Source organism: Caloenas nicobarica, chromosome 39 (assembly GCF_036013445.1).
Source record: "Caloenas nicobarica isolate bCalNic1 chromosome 39, bCalNic1.hap1, whole genome shotgun sequence".
Taxonomy (NCBI): Eukaryota; Metazoa; Chordata; class Aves; order Columbiformes; family Columbidae; genus Caloenas; species Caloenas nicobarica.
The window spans coordinates 322,370-344,224 of NC_088283.1; the positions used below are offsets into that span (position 1 = coordinate 322,370).

The window sequence follows — 21,855 nt, forward strand, 5'->3', positions numbered from 1 at the left end:
GGCCTGGGGGGCAACGAGAACTGACCCACGGCTGCCCCACAACTGACCCACGGCTGCCCCACAACTGACCTAGAACTGACCCACAACTGCCCCAGAAATGACCAGAACTGACCCACGACTGCCCAGAACTGCCCACAGCTGCCCCAGAACTGCCCCACAACTGACCAGAACTGCCCCACAACTGCCCCCCAGCCCCAGAACTGCCCCCCCGCCCCATAACTGCCCCCCCCAAGTGCCCCCTCAGCCCCCTGGGCGCACACCCACTCCCCCCCAATTGCCCCCCTGCCCCATAACCGCCCCCCAGCCCCCACTTGCCCCCCCTCCCCCGTTAATTACCCCTCACCCCCTAATTGCCCCCCAGCCCCACCTGCCCCTTCCCGCTGCTCCGGCCTTTGCCCCCCCCGCCCCCCTGGTTAATGCTCAACCCAGACGCCTGGGTCCCTTATTGGGAGGGGGGGCCCGAACGCCTGGGTCCCTTATTGGGAGGGGCCATAGGAGAGGGGGGACCCGCACTCCTGGGTCCCTTATTGGGGGGGAGGGGCCCGGACGCCTGGGTCCCCTGAGTGGGGGAGGGGGCCTGGATGGCTGGGTTCTTTATAGGGGGAGGGGCCCGAACGCCTGGGTCCCTTCGGGGCGGGGCCTTGGGGAGTTGGGGGGGGAGCCGCACTCCTGGGTCCCTTCTTCGGGGGAGGGGCCCGAATGCCTGGGTCCCTTTGGGGGTGGGAAGGGCTCGAACGCCTGGGTCCCTTTTTCGGGGGGAGGGGCCCGGACGCCTGGGTCCCTTTTTCGGGGGGAGGGGCCCGGACGCCTGGGTCCCTTATTGGGGGGAGGGGCCCGAACGCCTGGGTCCCTTATTGGGGGGGAGGGGCCCGGACGCCTGTGTCCCTTATTGGCAGCCCGGACTCCTGGGTCCCTTTTTTTTTTTGGGGGGGGGGGGGGGGAAGGGGGCGGGACCCGGACGCCTGGGTCCTTTTCTTTGGGGGAGGAGCCCGGACGCCTGGGTCCCATCAGCAGGCGCCGTTGCCATGGCGACCGCTCCGCAGCGCCGTTGCCCCGGCAACCCGGGAGGTTCCCCCTCCCTCCCCCGTGCAGTGTTTCCATGGTAACCGCCGCACTGCCCCTCCCCCCCGTCCGCAGTGTAACCCGGGTGGCCGGCCCGTTGCCATGGCAACCGGCATCCGCAGGACCCCGGCAGCATCGCAACCGGGGGACCCAGGCGTCCGGGAAACGATCCCCCCCATTCCCCAACAAAAAGGACCCAGGCGTCCGGGAAGAGATCCCCCCCATTCCTCACTAAAAAGGACCCAGGCGTCCGGGAAGCGATCCCCCCCCATTCCCCAACAAAAAGGACCCAGGCGTCCGGGAAGCGATCCCCCCCCATTCCCCAACAAAAAGGACCCAGGCGTTCGGGAAAACGCGAAAAAAGGGACCCAGGCATCCGGGAACATGGAGTCCCCACAGTGTCCCCTCAGTCTCCTCAGTGTCCCCTCTCTCCTCAGTGTCTCCTCAGTGTGCCCTCAGTCTCCCCTCAGTGTCCCCTCATTGTCCCCTCTCTCCTCAGTGTCCCCTCGGTCTCCCCTCAGTGTCCCCTCAGTCTTTCCTCAGTGTCCCCTCGGTCTCCCCTCAGTCTCCCCTCAGTGTCCCCTCGGTCTCCCCTCAGTCTTTCCTCAGTGTCCCCTCAGTGTCCCCTCGGTCTCCCCTCGGTCTCCTCAGGGTCCCCTCAGTGTCCCCTCGGTCTCCTCAGGGTCCCCTCAGTGTCCCCTCGGTCTCCCCTCGGTCTCCTCAGGGTCCCCTCAGTGTCCCCTCGGTCTCCTCAGGGTCCCCTCAGTGTCCCCTCAGTGTCCCCTCGGTCTCCCCTCAGTCTCCCCTCAGTGTCCCCTCGGTCTCCCCTCAGTGTCCCCTTGGTCTTTCCTCAGTGTCCCCTTGGTCTCCCCTCAGTGTCCCCTCGGTCTCCCCTCAGTGTCCCCTCAGTCTTTCCTCAGTGTCCCCTCAGTCTCCCCTCAGTGTCCCCTCAATGTCTCCTCAGTGTCCCCTTGGTCTTTCTTCAGTGTCCCCTCAGTGTCTCCTCAGTGTCTCCTCAGTCTCCCCTCGGTCTCTCCTCAGTGTCCCCTCGGTCTCCCCTCAGTGTCCCCTCAATGTCTCCTCAGTGTCCCCTTGGTCTTTCTTCAGTGTCCCCTCGGTCTCCTCAGTGTCCCCTCAGTCTCTCCTCAGTGTCCCCTCAGTGTCCCCTCGGTCTCCCCTCAGTGTCCCCTCGGTCTCCTCAGTGTCCCCTCAGTGTTTCCTCAGTGTCCCCTCAGTGTCCCCTCGGTCTCCCCTCAGTGTCCCCTTGGTCTTTCCTCAGTCTCCCCTCAGTGTCCCCTCAGTGTCCCCTCGGTCTCCTCAGTGTCCCCTCAGTCTTTCCTCAGTGTCCCCTCAGTGTCTCCTCAGTGTCCTCTCAGTGTCCCCTCGGTCTCCCCTCAGTGTCCCCTCAGTCTCCTCAGTGTCCCCTCAGTGTCCCCTCAGTCTTTCCTCAGTGTCCCCTCGGTCTCCCCTCAGTGTCCCCTCGGTCTCCTCAGTGTCCCCTCAGTCTTTCCTCAGTGTCCCCTCGGTCTCCCCTCAGTGTCCCCTCAGTGTCCCCTCAGTCTTTCCTCAGTGTCCCCTCGGTCTCCCCTCAGTGTCCCCTCAGTGTCCCCTCGGTCTCCCCTCACTCTGCTCCATCCCTCCATGTTTCACAGACCCTTTCACTCCAGCTGTTCCTCACCCACCTTCTCCTCCAACCTCTTCGCTCCGTCCCCAGCACTCGCTCCCTCGCGGCTCCAGGGTCGCTGCTGTTCACGTTCGACTCGTCTTCAATCGGAACCCCCGGATCCCTCCCCGGATCCCTCCCCAGCATCTCGTCCCCCCCGTCCGTCTGTCCAGCCAGGACCGTGCTGGTCGGGGGCAGGATCACAGCAGCGCCCAAAATGGTGGGGTCACGATCGCCTCAGGGCTCGAAATGGCCCCAAAATCACCTCAGGGCTCCAAATGGCGCCACTAAAATCACCTCAGGGCCCAAAATGGCGCCACTAAAATCACCTCAGGGCTCGAAACGGCGCCAAAATCACCTCGGGGCTCGAAATGGCCCCAAAATCACCTCAGGGCTCGAAATGGTGGCGCCAAGATCACCTCAGGGTCAAAATGGTGCCAAAATCACCTCAGGGCTCGAAATGGCCCCAAAATCACCTCAGGGCCCAAAATGGCCCCAAAATCACCTCAGGGCCCAAAATGGTGTCACTAAAATAATCTCAGGGATCTTCATGGCCCCAAAATCACTTCAGGGCTCAAAATGGCCCCAAAACCACTTCAGGGCTTGAAATGGTGGGGCCAAGATCATCTCAGGGCTCCAAATGGCATCAAAGTCACCTCAGGGCTCAAAACGTTGGCGCCAGAATCACCTCAGGGCTTGAAATGGCCCCAAAATCACCTCAGGGCTCGAAATGCTGGAGCCAAGATCATCTCGGGGGCAAAATGGCGCCAAAATCACCTCAGGGCCCCAAATGGCCCCAAAACCACCTCAGGGTTGAAAATGGTGCAACCAAAATCACCTCAGGGCTCAAAATGGTGTCACTAAAATAATCTCAGGGATCTTCATGGCCCCAAAACAACTTCAGGGCTTGAAACGGTGGGGCCAAGATCATCTCAGGGCTCAAAATGGCATCAAAGTCACCTCAGGGCTCAAAACGTTGGCGCCAGAATCGCCTCAGGGCTCGAAATGGCCCCAAAATCACCTCAGGGCCCAAAATGGCCCCGAAATCACCTCAGGGTTGAAAATGGCCCCAAAATCACCTCAGGGCCCAAAATGGTGTCACTAAAATAATCTCAGGGATCTTCATGGCCCCAAAATCACCTCAGGGCCCAAAATGGCCCCAAAATCACATCAGGGCTCAAAATGGCCCCAAAACCAATTCAGGGCTTGAAATGGTGGGGCCAAGATCATCTAAGGGCTCAAAATGGCATCAAAGTCACCTCAGGGCTCAAAACGTTGGCGCCAGAATCACCTCAGTGCTCGAAATGGCCCCAAAATCACTTCAGGGCTCGAAACGGTGGGGCCGAGATCATCTCAGGGGCAAAATGGCGCCAAAATCACCTCAGGGCCCAAAATGGCCCCAAAACCACCTCAGGGTTGAAAATGGTGGCACCAAAATCACCTCAGGGAACAAAATGGCCCCAAAATCACCTCAGGGCCCGAAATGGTGTCACTAAAATAATCTCAGGGATCTTCATGGCCCCAAAATCACTTCAGGGCTCGAAACGGTGGTGCCAAAATCACCTCAGGGCTCGAAATGGCCCCAAAATCACCTCAGGGCTCCAAATGGCGGCTCCAGGGGCACCAATTTTGGGAGTTTTAGCCTCGATTTCACGATGTAACAGAAGAAAATGTACAAAAAGTGATTAATGTGGGAATTATCGACAAACAGCGCGACCCCTAAGCTGCCTCAAAATGGCGCCAGGATCATCTCAGGGCTCCAAATGGCCCCAAAATCACTTCAGGGCTCGAAACGGTGGGGCCGAGATCATCTCACGGTCAAAATGGCATCAAAGTCACCTCAGGGTTCAAAACGTTGGCGCCAGAATCACCTCAGGGCCCAAAATGGTGTCACTAAAATAATCTCAGGGATCTTCATGGCCCCAAAATCACTTCGGGGCTCGAAATGGTGGGGCCAAGATCATCTCAGGGCTCAAAATGGCCCCAAAATCACCTCAGGGCTCAAAACGTTGGTGCCAAAATCACCTCAGGGCTCCAAATGCCCCCAAAATCACCTCAGGGTTGAAAATGGCCCCAAAATCACCTCAGGGCTCCAAATGGCAGCTCCAGGGGCACCAATTTTGGGAGTTTTAGCCTCGATTTCACGATGTAACAGAAGAAAATGTACAAAAAGTGATTAATGTGGGAATTATCGACAAACAGCGCGACCCCTAAGCTGCCTCAAAATGGCGCCAGGATCATCTCAGGGCTCCAAATGGCCCCAAAATCACCTCAGGGCCCAAAATGGTGTCACTAAAATAATCTCAGGGATCTTCATGGCCCCAAAATCACTTCGGGGCTCGAAATGGCCCCAAAATCACTTCAGGGCTCAAAACGGTGGGGCCGAGATCATCTCACGGTCAAAATGGCATCAAAGTCACCTCAGGGTTCAAAACGTTGGTGCCAAAATCACCTCAGGGCTCCAAATGCCCCCAAAATCACCTCAGGGTTGAAAATGGCCCCAAAATCACCTCAGGGCCCAAAATGGTGTCACTAAAATAATCTCAGGGATCTTCATGGCCCCAAAATCACCTCAGGGCCCGAAATGGCCCCAAAACCACCTCAGGGCTCCGAACGCCGTCCACGCACACGCCACGCACACGCCCACCCCCCCGGCAGCACCGCGGGGCCGTCGGGGGTTGGAAACCCCGTGATGGATTTTTATTAAAATAGGAAAGTGTCGGCGGCGGCGAATTAAAAAATCCCCCCCCCCTCCCCCCCCCCCGCCCCAGGCCTAGAAAAGGCCCCTGGGGACCCCCGGGCGGGGGAGGGGCCGGGCGGGGGGGGCACGAGGGGCTCGCACGAGGGCCCCGCGTCGCGGCCGTGTCGCTCGCACGAGGCCGCCGTGGCACGAGTGGGTCCTTCGTCGTACGAGTCCTTCCTTGCACCCCGTGCATTGCACAAGTCTAGTGTTGCAAAGCCACGCCCTGCATTGCACGAGTCCTTCCTTGCGCCCCGTGCATTGCACAAGTCCTTCCTTGCGCCCCGTGCATTGCACGAGTCCTTCCTTGCGCCCCGTGCATTGCACAAGTCCTTCCTTGCGCCCCGTGCATTGCACGAGTCCTTCCTTGCGCCCCGTGCATTGCACGAGTCCTTCCTTGCACCCCGTGCATTGCACAAGTCTAGTGTTGCAAAACCACCCCCTGCATTGCATGAGTCTGTCCTTGCACCCCGTGCATTGCACAAGTCCTTCCTTGCACCCCGTGCATCGTGTGAATCTTGTGTTGCACAGCCACCCTGTGCATTGCACGAGTCCTTCCTTGCACCCCGTGCATTGCACAAGTCTAGTGTTGCAAGACCACCCCCTGCATTGCACGAGTCCTTCCTTGCACCCCGTGCATTGCACGAGTCCTTCCTTGCACCCTGTGCATTGCACAAGTCTCTCCTTGCACCCCATGCATTGCACAAGTCTCTCCTTGCACCCTGTGCATTGCACAAGTCTAGTGTTGCAAAACGGCCCCCTGCATTGCACGAGTCCTTCCTTGCACCCCGTGCATTGCACGAGTCCTTCCTTGCACCCCGTGCATTGCACAAGTCTAGTGTTGCAAAGCCACGCCCGGCATTGCACGAGTCCTTCCTTGCATCCCGTGCATTGCACAAGTCTCTCCTTGCACCCCGTGCATTGCACGAGTCCTTCCTTGCACCCCGTGCATTGCACGAGTCCTTCCTTGCACCCCGTGCATCGTGTGAATCTTGTGTTGCACAGCCACCCTGTGCATCGCACGAGTCCTTCCTTGCGCCCCATGCATTGCACAAGTCTAGGGTTGCAAAACCACCCCCTGCATTCTACGAGTCCTTCCTTGCACCCCGTGCATTGCACGAGTCCTTCCTTGCACCCTGTGCATTGCACGAGTCCTTCCTTGCACACTGTGCATCGTGTGAGTCCTTCCTTGCACGGCCCTATACATTGCACAACCTCGTGCATTGCACAAGTCTCTCCTTGCACCCCGTGCATGGCACAAGTCTCTCCTTGCATCGCATAAGTCCCTCCTTGCACCCTGTGCATTGCACGAGTCCTTACCTGCACACCGTGCATCGCACGAGTCCTTCCTTGCACAGCCCTGTGCATTGCACAACCCCGTGCATTGCATGAGTCCTTCCTTGCATCCCGTGCATTGCGCGAGTCCTTCCTTGCACACTGTGCATTGCATGAGTCTTGTGTTGCAAAGGGACCCCGTGCATCACTCAAATCCTTCCTTGCACGGCCCTGTGCCTTGCACAAGTCCTTCCTTGCACCCCGTGCATTGCACAAGTCTTTCCTTGCATGGCCCTGTGCATTGCACAAGTCCTTCCTTGCACCCCGTGCATTGCACAAGTCCTTCCCTGCACCCCGGGCATTGCACAAGTCCTTTCTTGCACCCTGTGCATTGCACGAGTCCTTCCTTACACAACCCCATGCATTGCACCAGTCCTTCCTTGCACCCTGTGCATTGCAGGACTCCTTCCTTGCACACTGTGCATCCCACAGGTCCCTCCGTGCACCCTGTGCATCGCGCAAGTCCTTCCCTGCACCCCGTGCATTGCACAAGTCCTTCCTTGCACCCCGTGCATTGCATGAGTCCTTCCTTAAACAACCCCGTGCATTGCGCAAGTCTTTCCTTGCACGGCCCCGTGCATTGCACGAGTCCTTCCTTGCACCCTGTGCATTGCAAAACCCCGTGCATCGCACCAGTCCTTCCTTGCACCACGTGCATTGCACCAGTCCTTCCTTGCACCCTGTGCGTTGCAAAACCCCGTGCATTGCATGAGTCCTTCCTTGCACAACCCCGTGCATTGCACCAGTCCTTCCTTGCACCCTGTGCATTGCACAAGTCTTTCCTTGCATGGCCCTGTGCATTACACGAGTCCTTCCTTGCACCCCGTGTATTGCACGAGTCCTTCCTTGCACGGCCCTGTGCACCGCACAACCCCGTGCATTGCATGAGTCCTTCCTTACACAACCCCGTGCATTGCACAAGTCCTTCCTTGCACCCCATGCATCGCGTGAGTCCTTCCTTGCACACTGTGCATCGCACGAGTCCTTCCTTGCACCCCGTGCATTGCACAAGTCTTTCCTTGCACGGCCCCGTGCATTGCACGAGTCTTTCCTTGCACGCTGTGCATTACACGAGTCCTTCCTTGCACCCTGTGCACTGCGCAACCCCGTGCATCGCACGAGTCCTTCCTTGCACAACCCCGTGCATTGCAGGACTCCTTCCTTGCACCCCGTGCACTGCACGCATCCCTCCTCGCACCCCGCGCGAACCCCGCGCCGCACGAGTCCGTCCCCCGCGCCCCCCGCGCGTCGCACGAGCCCCTCGCCGCCCCGCGCCCCCCCCCCACCCAACTCCCCCCCCGCCCTCCCGCAGGAGGCGCCGTCAGATCTGGGTCTCCTGCACGTTCTCCTTGGACGGGCTCTTGAAGAGCAGCGGTTCGTGCACCGAGTTGAGCAGCGGGTTCTTGCCCAGGCCGCCCGCGCCGCTGTTGGCGTAGTGGGCAGCGAAGGCCGCGTAGCGGTCCAGGTGGTCGCGCTCCAGCGCCGGCAGCGCCAGCCGGTTGTCCCCGGCGCCCCCCCCGGCGCCGCCGCCGCCGCCGCCGCCACCGCCGCCTCCCCCCAGCTCGTCCTCCACGTTGACGATCTCCACGGCGCGGGCCGGGCCGCCGCGGTGCTTGTGGCGCTGGTGCTGCTTGCGCAGCTTGTAGAACGCCACCAGCATGACGGCCGCCATGAAGGTGATGGCCACGAAGCAGCCGATGATGATCTTGGTGGTCTTGAGGACGTCGTCCAGGTCCTGCAGCCCCGAGCCCGCGCCGGCCGCCGCCGCCGTGATGGGCACGGTGAAGGGTTTGCCGGTGGCGCGCGTGGCCGGCGGGGCGGCCGTGGAGCCGCCGTCCCAGCCCGGGGTGGGCGCCGGGGGCGTCTGCGGCGCCGCGTCGTCGCCGCCGGCGTCCGTGGTCTCCACGGTGACCGTGGTGAAGTAGGTGTAGCCGGTGGCGGCGGCGGCGGCGGCGGCGGCAGCGGCGGCGTCGGCGGCCGAGACGTTGAGCGTGGCGGAGGCCGTGGTGTTGCCGGCGGCGTTGGTCACCATGCAGGTGTACTGGCCCGTGTCCTGCACGGTGACGTTGGTGAAGTTGAGCGTCCCGTCGTGCAGCACCGAGATGCGCACGCGGTACGAGCCGTGCGTCATGAGCGTCCCGTTGGGCGTCAGCCAGTTCACCGACGTCATGGCCGTGCCCGTGCGGCACTTGAGCTCGGCCGCCATCCCCTCGGTCACGTTCAGGTCGGCCGGCGGCTCCACGATGACGGGCGCGTAGCAGGTGAAGTGCCCGGGCTCCAGCTCGCCCAGGTAGCGGCCGCGCAGCGCCGGCGGCGCGTGGCAGCGCGCGCAGCAGCTGGTGTTGCTGGGCACCGTCTCGCGCAGCCACCAGCTGAGCCACAGCACGTCGCAGTCGCAGCGCCAGGGGTTGTGGTGCAGGTGCACCCGCTCCAGCCGGTGCAGCGGCGCGAACAGGTCGTGCGGCAGCGACGCCAGCTCGTTGTGCGCCAGGTTCAGCTCCTCCAGCGCCTTCAGGTCGTCGAAGGCGTTGCGCTCCACCGCCGCCACGCGCGCGTGCATCAGCCACAGCTTGCGCAGGCTGCCCAGCCCCTGGAAGGAGCCCGGGCGCACGCGGCCCAGCCGGTTCCCCGACAGCTCCAGCTCCTCCAGCCGCACCAGCGCCGTGAGGTTGGGGATCTCCTTGAGGTTGCACATGCCCAGGTTGAGGTACCGCAGGTTGACCAGCCCCTCGAAAGCCGCCTCCGAGATGTACTCGAGGCGCTTGAGCTCGCCCAGGTCGAGGCGGCGCAGGGAGGGGACGCGGTTGAAGGCGTACGACGGGATGCTCTCGATGGGGTTGTTGCGCAGCCACAGCTCCCGCAGCTTCGACAGGTACTCGAACGCCTGCGTGGGGACGGTGGTGAGGCGGTTGTCGAACAGCTCCAGCGTGTTGAGGTTGGGCAGCCCGTTGAACGCCCCCACTTCCACCTTGCGCACCAGGTTGCGGCTGAGCTGCAGGATCTCCAGGTGCCGCAGGTGCTTGAAGGTGTCGGTGCGGATCACCTGGATGTGGTTCTCCTGCAGGTTGAGGTACCGCGTGTTCACCGAGATGCTGCCGGGCACCTCGAGCAGCTCGCGGCGGGTGCAGATCACCCGGCTCGCCTGGTTGCTGCAGGAGCAGGCGGCCGGGCAGGACGTGGGAGCCGCCGCCGGCGCCGCCGGCACCAGGAGCAGCAGCAGCAGCAGCGGCGGCGGCGGCCGCGGCCGCATCCTACCGGGAAGCGCCATGGCACAGGGACATCGTCCGCGTCAGGGACCCGGGAGGCGCTGGGGACAGAGAGACGGGGGTTAGAGGGGACAGGGGATGGGGGACGGGGGGACAAGGGGACAGGGGACGGGGGGGATGGAGGGACAGCAGGGATGGGTATGGGGTGATAGGGGGACGGGGGGACATGGGGACAGGGGGATATGGGGACAGGGGGACATGGGACGGGGGAAAAGGGGATATGGGGACATGGGGACATGGGGATATAGGGACAGGAGGACATGGGGATGTGGGGATATGGGGACATGGGGACATGGAGACATGGGGACAGGGGGATATGGGGACAGGGGGACATGGGACAGGGGGATATGGGGACAATGGGGAAGGGGGATATGGGGACAGGGGGACATGAGACAGGGGGAAAAGGGGATATGGGGACATGGGGACGTGGGGATGTGGGGATATGGGGACAGGGGGACATGGGGACAGGGGGATATGGGGACAGGGGGATGTGGGACGGGGGAAAAGGGGATATGGGGACATGGAGATATAGGGACAGGGGGACATGGGGATGTGGGGATATGGGGATGGGGGGACATGGGGACAGGGGGATATGGGGACATGGGGATATGGGGACAGGGGGACGGGGAGACATGGGGACAGGGGGATATGGGGACAGGGGGACATGGGACAGGGGGATATGGGGACATGGGGACAGGGGGATTTGGGGACAGGGGGACATGAGACAGGGGGAAAAGGGGACAGGGGGATATGGGGACAGGGGGACGGGGAGACATGGGGACAGGGGGATATGGGGACAGGGGGACATGGGACAGGGGGAAAAGGGGACATGGGGATGTGGGGATATGGGCACAGGGGGATATGGGGACATGGGACATGGGGATGTGGGGACATGGGGATATGGGGACAGCGGGACATGGGGACAGGGGGATATGGGGACATGGGGACAATGTGGGGACAACAGGACATGGGGATATGGGGACATGGGGTGACCAGGGTGCAGGGCCCATGGGCCGTGCAACCTGCTGTGTGTGCACGGTTGGCGCGATGCACACGCGTGTGCACGGGCAGAACGGAGCACACGCGTGTGCACGGGCAGAGCGGAGCACACGCGTGCGCCGCGGCCTCCGAGCAGCTGCACGGGCTCGTGCCCCTCCCTGCACCCCCCGTGCACACACGCGTGTGAACCCCCACCCCGTGCAAACCCTGCGCACGTGGCCCCGCGCAGTTACACACCCACGTGCACAAATGCGCGTGTGCAGCCCCGCGGGGGTGCGAACCCCTGTGCGCGCAGGCACACGCGTGTGCAACCCCGTGCAGCCCCCCTTGTGCACGCACACGCGTGTGCACAAGTCGACTGTGTGCGCAGGAGCGTGCAACGCAGCCCCTCGTGCAATGGGGGTGCAGGGGGTGCAATGGGTGCAATGGGTGCAGTGGGTGCAGTGGGTGCAATGGGTGCAAGGGGTGCAATGGGGGGCAACGGGTGCAATGGGTGCAATAGGTGCAGTGGGTGCAATGGGTGCAGTGGGTGCAGTGGGTGCAATGGGGGTTCAATGGGTGCAGTGGGTGCAATAGGTGCAGTGGGTGCAATGGGTGCAGTGGGTGCAGTGGGTGCAATGGGGGGCAATGGGTGCAGTGGGTGCAGTGGGTGCAATGGAGGGCAATGGGTGCAGTGGGTGCAATGGGTGCAATGGGTGCAATGGGGGTGCAGTGGGTGCAATGGGTGCAGTGGGTGCAATGGGTGCAATGGGTGCAGTGGGTGCAGTGGGTGCAATGGGTGCAGTGGGTGCAGTGGATGCAGTGGGTGCAATGGGGGTGCAATGGGTGCAGTGGATGCAGTGGGTGCAATGGGGGGCAATGGGTGCAATGGGTGCGATGGGTGCAATGGGGGTGCGATGGGTGCAATGGGGGCAATGGGTGCAATGGGGACAATGGGTGCAATGGGGGAAATGGGGGGACAATGGATGCAATGGGGACAGTGAGAGGTGCAGTGAGTGCAACGGGGGGCAATGGGTGCAATGGGTGTGATGGGTGCAATGGGTGCAGTGGGTACAATGGGTGCAATGGGTTCAATGGGTGCAATGGGTGCAATGGGTGCAATGAGTGTGATGGGTGCAATGGGTTCAATGGGTGCAATGGGTGCAATGGGTGCAGTGGGTGCAATGGGTGCAATGGGTTCAATGGGTGCAATGGGTGCAATGGGTTCAATGGGTGCAATGGGTGCAGTGGGTGCAATGGGTGCAATGGGTGCAGTGGGGGGCAATGGGTGCAGTGGGTGCAGTGGGTGCAGTGGGTGCAATGGGTGCAATGGGGGGCAATGGGTGCAGTGGGTGCAGTGGGTGCATTGGGTGCAGTGGATGCAGTGGGTGCAGTGGGTGCAATGGGTGCAGTGGGTGCAGTGGGTGAAGTGGGTGCAATGGGGGTGTAATGGGGGTTCAATGGGTGCAGTGGGTGCAATGGGTGCAGTGGGTGAAGTGGGTGCAGTGGGTGCAATGGGGGTTCAATGGGTGCAATGGGTTCAATGTGTTCAATGGATTTAATGGGTTCCATGGGTGCCATGGGGTGCAGTGGGTTCAATGGGTGCCATGGGCTCGATGCCATGGGGTGCAGTGGGTGCAATGGGTGCCATGGGTGCCATGGGGTGCAGGGGGTGCAATGGGTGCCATGGGTTCAATGCCATGGGGTGCAGTGGGTTCCATGGGTGCCATGGGTGCCATGGGGTGCAGGGGGTGCAATGGGTGCCATGGGTTTGATGCCATGGGGTGCAGTGGGTGCAATGGGTGCCATGGGGTGCAATGGGTGCCATGGGTTCAATGCCATGGGGTGCAGTGGGTTCCATGGGTGCCATGGGTGCAGTGGGTTCCATGGTGCAATGGGGGTTCCATGGGTGCCATGGGTGCAGTGGGTTCCATGGTGCAATGGGGGTTCCATGGGTGCAATGGGTGCTGTGGGTCCCATGGGTGCAGTGGGTTCCATGGGTGCAGTGGGTTCCATGGGTTCCATGGGTGCCATGGGTGCAGTGGGTTCCATGGTGCAATGGGGGTTCCGTGGGTGCAATGGGTGCTGTGGGTTCCATGGGTGCCGCGGGTTCCACGGGGTTCCACACACGCGCGTGCAAACCCCCCCCCTCCCCCCCCCGCCACTTCCCGCGCACACGCGCGTGCACGAGCCCGTCCCCGCGCGCGGCCCCTCCCCCCCCCGTTCCCGCCGCCGCCGCCACGCGCGTGCGCAGCCCCCCCGCCCCTCCCCCCCCCCCCCCCGATGCACCGACCACCCCCCCCACCCCCCACCCATGGGTGCCCCCCGGCCCTACCCCGCACCCCCGGCCCGCTGGGCCGCGCTGCGCTCCCGCTCAGCCTTCCTCCGCCTCCTCCTCCTCCTCCTCCCCCTCCCCCCGCCCCTTCCTGCCCCCCCCCCCCCTTCCTGCCCCTCCCCCCAACGCGGCGGCGCCGCCGGCCCCTCCCCCACCCCGCCCAGCCCCCACCCGCGGCCTCCGCGCGGGACGCGGCGCCCACCCCCAGCGCAGCCCCGGGGCCACAGCGGGCCCGCGGAACCCAGGGAACCCCAGGGCACCCATGGCACCCATGGAACCCCCACGGAACCCAGGGAACCCCATGGAACCCCATGGGACCCCCATGGAACCCCATGGCACCCATGGAACCCCCACAGAACCCCCACTGCACCCATGGAACCCCATGGAACCCATGGAACCCCCACGGAACCCCCACTGCACCCATGGAACCCCATGGAACCCCATGGAACCCCATGGCACCCATGGAACCCACTGCACCCATGGAACCCCCACGGAACCCCATGGCACCCATGGAACACCATGGCACCCCCACTGCACCCATGGAACCCCATGGCACCCATGGAACCCATGGAACCCATGGAACCCATGGAACCCCATGGCACCCATGGAACACCATGGCACCCCCACTGCACCCATGGAACCCCATGGCACCCATGGAACCCATGGAACCCCATGGCACCCATGGAACCCCATGGAACCCATGGCACCCATGGAACCCATGGAACCCATGGAACCCATGGAACCCCATGGCACCCATGGAACCCCATGGAACCCATGGAACCCATGGAACCCCATGGCACCCATGGAACACCATGGCACCCCCACTGCACCCATGGAACCCCATGGCACCCATGGAACCCATGGAACCCCATGGCACCCATGGAACCCCATGGAACCCATGGCACCCATGGAACCCATGGAACCCCATGGCACCCATGGAACCCCATGGAACCCATGGAACCCATGGAACCCATGGAACCCCATGGCACCCCATGGCACCCATGGAACCCATGGAACCCCATGGAACCCATGGAACCCATGGAACCCATGGAACCCATGGAACCCCATGGCACCCCATGGCACCCATGGAACCCATGGAACCCCATGGCACCCATGGAACCCCATAGCACCCATGGAACCCATGGAACCCCATGGCACCCATGGAACCCATGGAACCCCATGGCACCCATGGAACCCCAGGGCACCCATGGGACCCATGGAACCCCATGGCACCCCCACTGCACCCAGGGCACCCATGGAACCCACTGCACCCCATGGCACCCATGGAACCCCATGGAACCCCCACCGCACCCATGGAACCCCATGGCACCCATGGAACTCATGGAACCCATGGAACCCGCACTGCACCCATGGAACCCCATGGAACCCCATGGAATCCATGGAACCCCATGGCACCCATGGAACCCACTGCACCCATGGAACCCCCACGGAACCCCATGGCACCCATGGAACACCATGGCACCCCCACTGCACCCATGGAACCCCATGGCACCCATGGAACCCATGGAACCCATGGAACCCCCACTGCACCCATGGAACCCCATGGCACCCATGGAACCCATGGAACCCATGGAACCCCCACTGCACCCATGGAACCCCATGGCACCCATGGAACCCCATGGAACCCATGGAACCCCATGGAACCCCATGGAACCCCATGGCACCCATGGAACCCGCACTGCACCCATGGAACCCCATGGAACCCCATGGAACCCCATGGCACCCATGGAACCCACTGCACCCCATGGCACCCATGGAACCCCATGGAACCCATGGAACCCCCACTGCACCCATGAAACCCCATGGAACCCCATGGAACCCCATGGCACCCATGGGACCCATGGAACCCCATGGAACCCCATGGCACCCATGGCACCCCATGGCACCCCCACTGCACCCATGGAACCCCCATGGCACCCATGGCACCCATGGAACCCCCATGGCACCCATGGAACCCATGGAACCCCATGGCACCCCCACTGCACCCATGGAACCCCAGGGCACCCATGGAACCCATGGAACCCATGGAACCCATGGAACCCCATGGCACCCCATGGAACCCCATGGCACCCATGGGACCCATGGAACCCATGGAACCCCATGGAACCCCATGGCACCCATGGGACCCATGGAACCCCCATGGCACCCATGGAACCCCATGGAACCCATGGAACCCATGGAACCCCCATGGCACTCATGGAACCCATGGAACCCATGGAACCCTATGGAACCCCATGGAACCCCATGGCACCCATGGAACCCATGGGACCTATGGAACCCCCACGGAACCCCATGGCACCCCCAGCGCAACCCCGGGGCCCCAGCGGGCCCGCGGAACACATGGAACCCCATGGGACCCCATGGGACCCCCACTGCACCCATGGCACCCATGGAACCCATGGAACCCCATGGAACCCCCACTGCACCCATGGAACCCATGGAACCCCATGGAACCCCCACTGCACCCATGGCACCCATGGAACCCATGGAACCCCATGGAACCCCCACGGAACCCCCAGAGCACCCATGGAACCCCATGGCACCCATGGAACCCCCACGGAACCCCCAGCGCACCCCCGGCACCCCAGCGGGCCCCGCGGAACCCATGGAACCCATGGAACCCCCATGGCACCCCATGGCACCCATGGAACCCATAGAACCCCATGGAACCCCATTGCACCCATGGAACCCCACAGAACCCCCACCGCACCCATGGAACCCCATGGAACCCCATTGCACCCCCACTGAACCCCCATTGCACCCATGGAACCCCATGGAACCCGCACTGCACCCCTGGGACCCCAGGGAACCTCATTGCACCCCCATTGAACCCCCATTGAACCCATGGAACCCCATGGAACCCCCACTGCACCCCTGGGAACCCATGGAACCCCATGGAACCCCATTGCACCCATGGAAACCCATGGAACCCATGGAACCCCCACTGCAGCCATGGAACCCCATGGAACCCCATGGAACCCCATGGGACCCCCACCGCACCCATGGAACTCCATGGAACCCCATTGAACCCCACTGCACCCATGGAACCCATTGAACCCCATTGCACCCATGGAACCCCATGGAACCCCCACCGCACCCATGGAACCCCAGGGCACCCATGGAACCCCCACCGCACCCATGGAACCCCATGGAACCCCATGGAACCCCCATTGAACCCCCACTGCACCCATGGAACCCCATTGCACCCATGGAACCCCATGGAACCCCACAGAACCCCCACCGCACCCATGGAACCCCATGGAACCCCATTGCACCCCCATTGAACCCCCATTGCACCCATGGAACCCCCACCGCACCCATGGAACCCCAGGGAACCCCATGGAACCCCATTGCACCCACTGAACCCCCATTGCACCCATGGAACCCCATGGAACCCCCACCGCACCCATGGAACCCCAGGGAACCCCATGGAACCCCATTGCACCCATGGAACCCCATGGAACCCCCACTGCACCCATGGAACCCCATTGCACCCATGGAACCCCATGCAACCCCACAGAACCCCCACCGCACCCATGGAACCCCATGGAACCCCATTGCACCCCCACTGAACCCCCATTGCACCCATGGAACCCCATGGAACCCCCACCGCACCCATGGAACCCCAGGGAACCCCATGGAACCCCATTGCACCCATGGAACCCCATGGAACCCCCACTGCACCCCTGGGACCCCAGGGAACCTCATTGCACCCCCATTGAACCCCCATTGCACCCATGGAACCCCATGGAACCCCCACTGCACCCCTGGGAACCCATGGAACCCCATGGAACCCCATTGCACCCACTGAACCCCCATTGATCCCCCACTGCACCCATTGGACCCATTGAACCCCCTTTGCACCCCCATCGCACCCATTGAACCCACTGAACCCCCTTTGCACCCCCACTGCACCCATTGAACCCCCACTGCACCCACTGACCCCCCTTTGCACCCCCATTGCACCCATTGAACCCACTGAACCCCCTTTGCACCCCCATGGAACCCCCGCTGCACCCCCATTGAACCCACTGAACCCCCTTTGCACCCACTGAACCCCCATTGAACCCCCATTGCACCCACTGCACCCCCAAACTGCACGAGGACCCCCCAAACTGCACAGGGACCCCAAAGTGCACAGGGACCCCCCCAAACTGCACAGGGACCCCCCAAAGTGCACAGGGACCCCAAAGTGCACAGGGACCCCCCCAAACTGCACAGGGAGCCCCCAAACTGCACAGAGATCCCAAAGGGCACAGGGACCCCCCAAACTGCACAGGGACCCCCCAAAGTGCACAGGGACCCCAAACTGCACAGGGAACCCCCAAACTGCACAGGGACCCCAAACTGCACAGCGAACCCCCAAAATGCACAGAGACCCCAAACTGCACAGAGACCCCCCAAAATGCACAGAGACCCCCCAAAATGCACAGGGACCCCAAAGTGCTCAGGGACCCCAAACTGCACAGGGAACCCCCAAAATGCACAGGGAGCCCCCAAACTGCACAGAGACCCCAAAGGGCACAGGGACCCTCCCAAACTGCACAGGGACTCCCCCAAAATGCACAGGGACCCCAAAATGCACAGGGACCCCCCAAAATGCACAGGGACCCCAAAGTGCATAAAGACCCCAAACTGCACAGGGACCCCCCAAACTGCACAGGGACCCCAAAGTGCACAGGGACCCCCCCAAAATGCACAGAGACCCCCCAAACTGCACAGGGACCCCAAAGTGCACAGGGACCCCCCCAAAATGCACAGAGACCCCCCAAAATGCACAGGGACCCCAAAGTGCAGAGAGACCCCCCAAAATGCACAGAGACCCCCCAAAGTGCACAGGGACCCCCCCAAACTGCACAGGGACCCCAAAATGCACAGGGACCCCCCAAAATGCACAGGGACCCCCCAAAACTGCACAGGGACCCCCCCAAAATGCACAGAGACCCCAAAGTGCACAGGGACCCTCCCAAACTGCACAGGGACCCCCCCAAAATGCACAGAGACCCCCCAAACTGCACAGGGACCCCCCCAAAATGCACAGAGACCCCCCAAACTGCACAGGGACCCCAAAATGCACAGGGACCCCCCAAAATGCACAGGGACCCCAAAGTGCACAGGGACCCCCCAAAATGCACAGGGACCCCAAAATGCACAGAGACCCCCCCAAACTGCACAGAGACCCCCCAAAATGCACAGGGACCCCAAACTGCACATGGACCCCCCAAAATGCACAGGGACCCCTATAGATCCTATAGGGTGGGGAGGGCTGGATAGGGCGGGGGGGTTGGCCCTATAGACCCTATGGAGCCCCGGGGGGCCCTATAGCCTTTATGGGGCTGGGGGGGGCAGGAGGTCCCCCCTACAGTTCCTATAGGCCCCAGAGGCCAACAGTCCCTATAGGGCCTGGAAACCCCTATAGCCCCTATGGACCGAAGCCCTATAGCTCCTGGAGGGGGGACACCCTATAGGCCCTATAGGGCCTGGAAACCCCTATAGCCCCTGGTGGAGGGGGGCAGATAGTCCCTATAGGGCTGGAGAGGAGCCCCTATAACACCTATGGAGTGGTTCCCTTATAGTCTCTATAGGGGGGGGGGCTATACCTCCTATGGAGCCGGGGGGGCGGTCCCAGCCAGGACAGGGGGGCCCTAGAGCCCCTATGGACTCCCTAGAGATGCTGGGGGGGACCCTATAGAGCCAGGGGGGGACCCTATAGAGCCAGGGGGGGGACCCTATAGGGTGGGGGGGCGGGGGGGCATCAGGCCCTATGGCCCCTATAGGAGGTGCCGGGGGGGCCCTATAGCCCCTGTGGGGTCCCTATAGCGCCGGGGGGGGCACCTATAGCATGGGGGGGTCCGGCCTTGCCGCATCCCCCCCCCCCGTATCCATGGGCTCCCGTCACCGCGGCAACCGTCACCGTGGCGATGAGCATCCCCCCGGTCCACCGGGCTCCACCGGGCTATACTGGGCTATACTGGGCTATACTGGGGGGATGGCGCCGGGGAACTGGGCTATACTGGGGGGGGGGGGATGCAGGGGCGGCTGGTCAATACTGCAGAGAATCAGAGAGGGACTGGGGGGACTGGTCTATACTGGGAGGGGGGTGCAGGGGGGGACTGGTCTATCCTGAGGGGCCAAAGAGTAGGGACGGGCCTATACTGGGAGGGACTGGTCTATACTGGGAGGGATGGGGGGGGACGGGTCTATACTGGGAGGGACTGGTCTATACTGGGAGGGATGGGGGGGGGACAGGCCTATACTGGGAGGGACTGGTCTATACTGGGAGGGGTGGGGGGGGACTGGTCTATACTGGGAGGGATGGGGGGGGACGGGTCTATACTGGGAGGGAACTGGTCTATACTGGGAGGGATGGGGGGGGACGGGTCTATACTGGGAGGGATGCGGGGGGGACGGGTCTATACTGGGAGGGAACTGGTCTATACTGGGAGGGATGGGGGGGGACGGGTCTATACTGGGAGGGAACTGGTCTATACTGGGAGGGGTGGGGGGGACAACGGGTCTATACGGGGAGGCCCGGGGGGGTTACTGGTCCGCACTGGGGTCCGCACTCACCGGGCCGGGCCGCAGCATCGCTCGGCGGCCGCCGGGGCCCCGCTCGGCTCCGCTTCGGGCCGGTTCGGCTCCGCTTCGGGCCGGTTCGGCTCCGCTTCGGGTGGGTTCGGCTCCGCTTCGGGTGGGTTCGGCTCCGCTTCGGGCCCGGTTCGGGTCCGGGCCCGGGTTCGGCTCTTCGTTCGGGTTCCGCTCGGCTCCGCGTTCGGGTTCGGGCGCAGGTTCGGCTCCGTTCGGCTCCGCTCGGCCCCGTTCGGGTTCGTTCGGCTCCGTTCGGGTTCGTTCGGCTCCGCTCGGGTTCGTTCGGCTCCGCTCGGCTCCGCTCGGCCCCGTTCGGCTCCGGGGGGCGGTGGCGGCGCTGGATGGGCGGGGGGTGGGGGCGGGGTCGGGGATGGGGCGGGGGGACATTGGGGGACATTGGGGGACATTGGGGGACATGGGGGGATATTGGGGGACATTGGGGGACATTGGGGGATATTGGGGGACACTGGGGGACATTGGGGGACATGGGGGACACGGGCAGACGGTGCCACATCCCAGCCTGGGACACCGCGCCATGAGCCCGTGTCCCCATGTCCCCATGCCCCCATATCCCCCTGTCCCCCTGTCCCCATGTCCCCATATCCCCCTGTCCCCATGTCCCCATATCCCCATGTCCCCCTGTCCCCCTGTCCCCCTGTCCCCATATCCCCCTGTCCCCCTGTCCCCATGTCCCCCTGTCCCCATGTCCCCATGTCCCCATGTCCCCATATCCCCCTGTCCCCATGTCCCCATGTCCCCATGTCCCCCTGTCCCCCTGTCCCCCTGTCCCCATGTCCCCATATCCCCATGTCCCCCTGTCCCCCTGTCCCCCTGTCCCCATATCCCCCTGTCCCCATGTCCCCCTGTCCCCCTGTCCCCATGTCCCCCTGTCCCCATGTCCCCATGTCCCCATGTCCCCATATCCCCCTGTCCCCATGTCCCCATGTCCCCATGTCCCCCTGTCCCCCTGTCCCCCTGTCCCCATGTCCCCCTGTCCCCCTGTCCCCCTGTCCCCATGTCCCCATATCCCCCTGTCCCCATGTCCCCATATCCCCATGTCCCCCTGTCCCCCTGTCCCCCTGTCCCCATATCCCCATGTCCCCCTGTCCCCCATCCCCCTGTCCCCATATCCCCCGTCCCCATGTCCCCATGTCCCCACATCCCCCTGTCCCCATGACCCCCTGTCCCCATGTCCACCTGTCCCCATATCCCCCTGTCCCCCTGTCCCCATGTCCCCACATCCCCCTGTCCCCATGTCCCCCGGTCCCCATGTCCCCCTGTCCCCCTGTCCCCATATCCCCCTGTCCCCATGTCCCCATGTCCCCCTGTCCCCATGTCCCCCTGTCCCCACATCCCCCTGTCCCCATGTCCCCCTGTCCCCCTGTCCCCATATCCCCCTGTCCCCATATCCCATGTCCCCCTGTCCCCCTGTCCCCATATCCCCATGTCCCCATGTCCCCATATCCCCATATCCCCCTGTCCCCTGTCCCCATGTCCCCCTGTCCCCCTGTCCCCATGTCCCCCTGTCCCCATGTCCCCATATCCCCATGTCCCCATGTCCCCCTGTCCCCATGTCCCCATATCCCCCTGTCCCCATGTCCCCCTGTTCCCATGTCCCCTGTCCCCATATCCCCCTGTCCCCCTGTCCCCATGTCCCCATATCCCCATGTCCCCCTGTCCCCCCATCCCCCTGTCCCCATGTCCCCCTGTCCCCATGTCCCCCCGTCCCCATATCCCCATGTCCCCCTGTCCCCCCATCCCCCTGTTCCCATGTCCCCTGTCCCCATGTCCCCCTGTCCCCCCGTCCCCCGTCCCCTGTCCCAGCTCAGGGAGGCTCAGGCGGCTCCTGGGGGTTTATTGGGGGGTT

The 21,855-nt window shown here is 63.2% G+C and overlaps 1 protein-coding gene across 2 annotated transcripts; it reads right to left on the reverse strand.

Annotated features, from left to right (window-relative positions):
• Positions 1–8,121: 8,121 nt before the first annotated feature.
• On the reverse strand, positions 8,122–20,296 carry LRRC4B (leucine rich repeat containing 4B). Of its 2 annotated transcripts, none has more exons than XM_065655350.1 (2): positions 19,971–20,296; positions 8,122–10,107 (listed from the first exon to the last, which is right to left on the reverse strand). In XM_065655350.1, the coding sequence occupies exon 2, from the start codon at positions 10,066–10,068 to the stop codon at positions 8,122–8,124; it is 1,947 nt and encodes a 648-aa protein (XP_065511422.1). In that variant the 5' UTR covers positions 10,069–10,107; positions 19,971–20,296. The 2 variants fall into 2 exon arrangements, with proteins under 2 accessions (XP_065511422.1, XP_065511421.1); XM_065655349.1 differs by lacking the exon at positions 19,971–20,296 and adding an exon at positions 13,380–13,435.
• Positions 20,297–21,855: the final 1,559 nt, after the last annotated feature.

Excerpts from the sequence above, each read along its gene's own strand:
- LRRC4B (XM_065655350.1), bottom strand. The coding sequence starts at position 10,068 with ATGGCGCTTCCCGGTAGGATGCGGCCGCGGCCGCCGCCGCCGCTGCTG.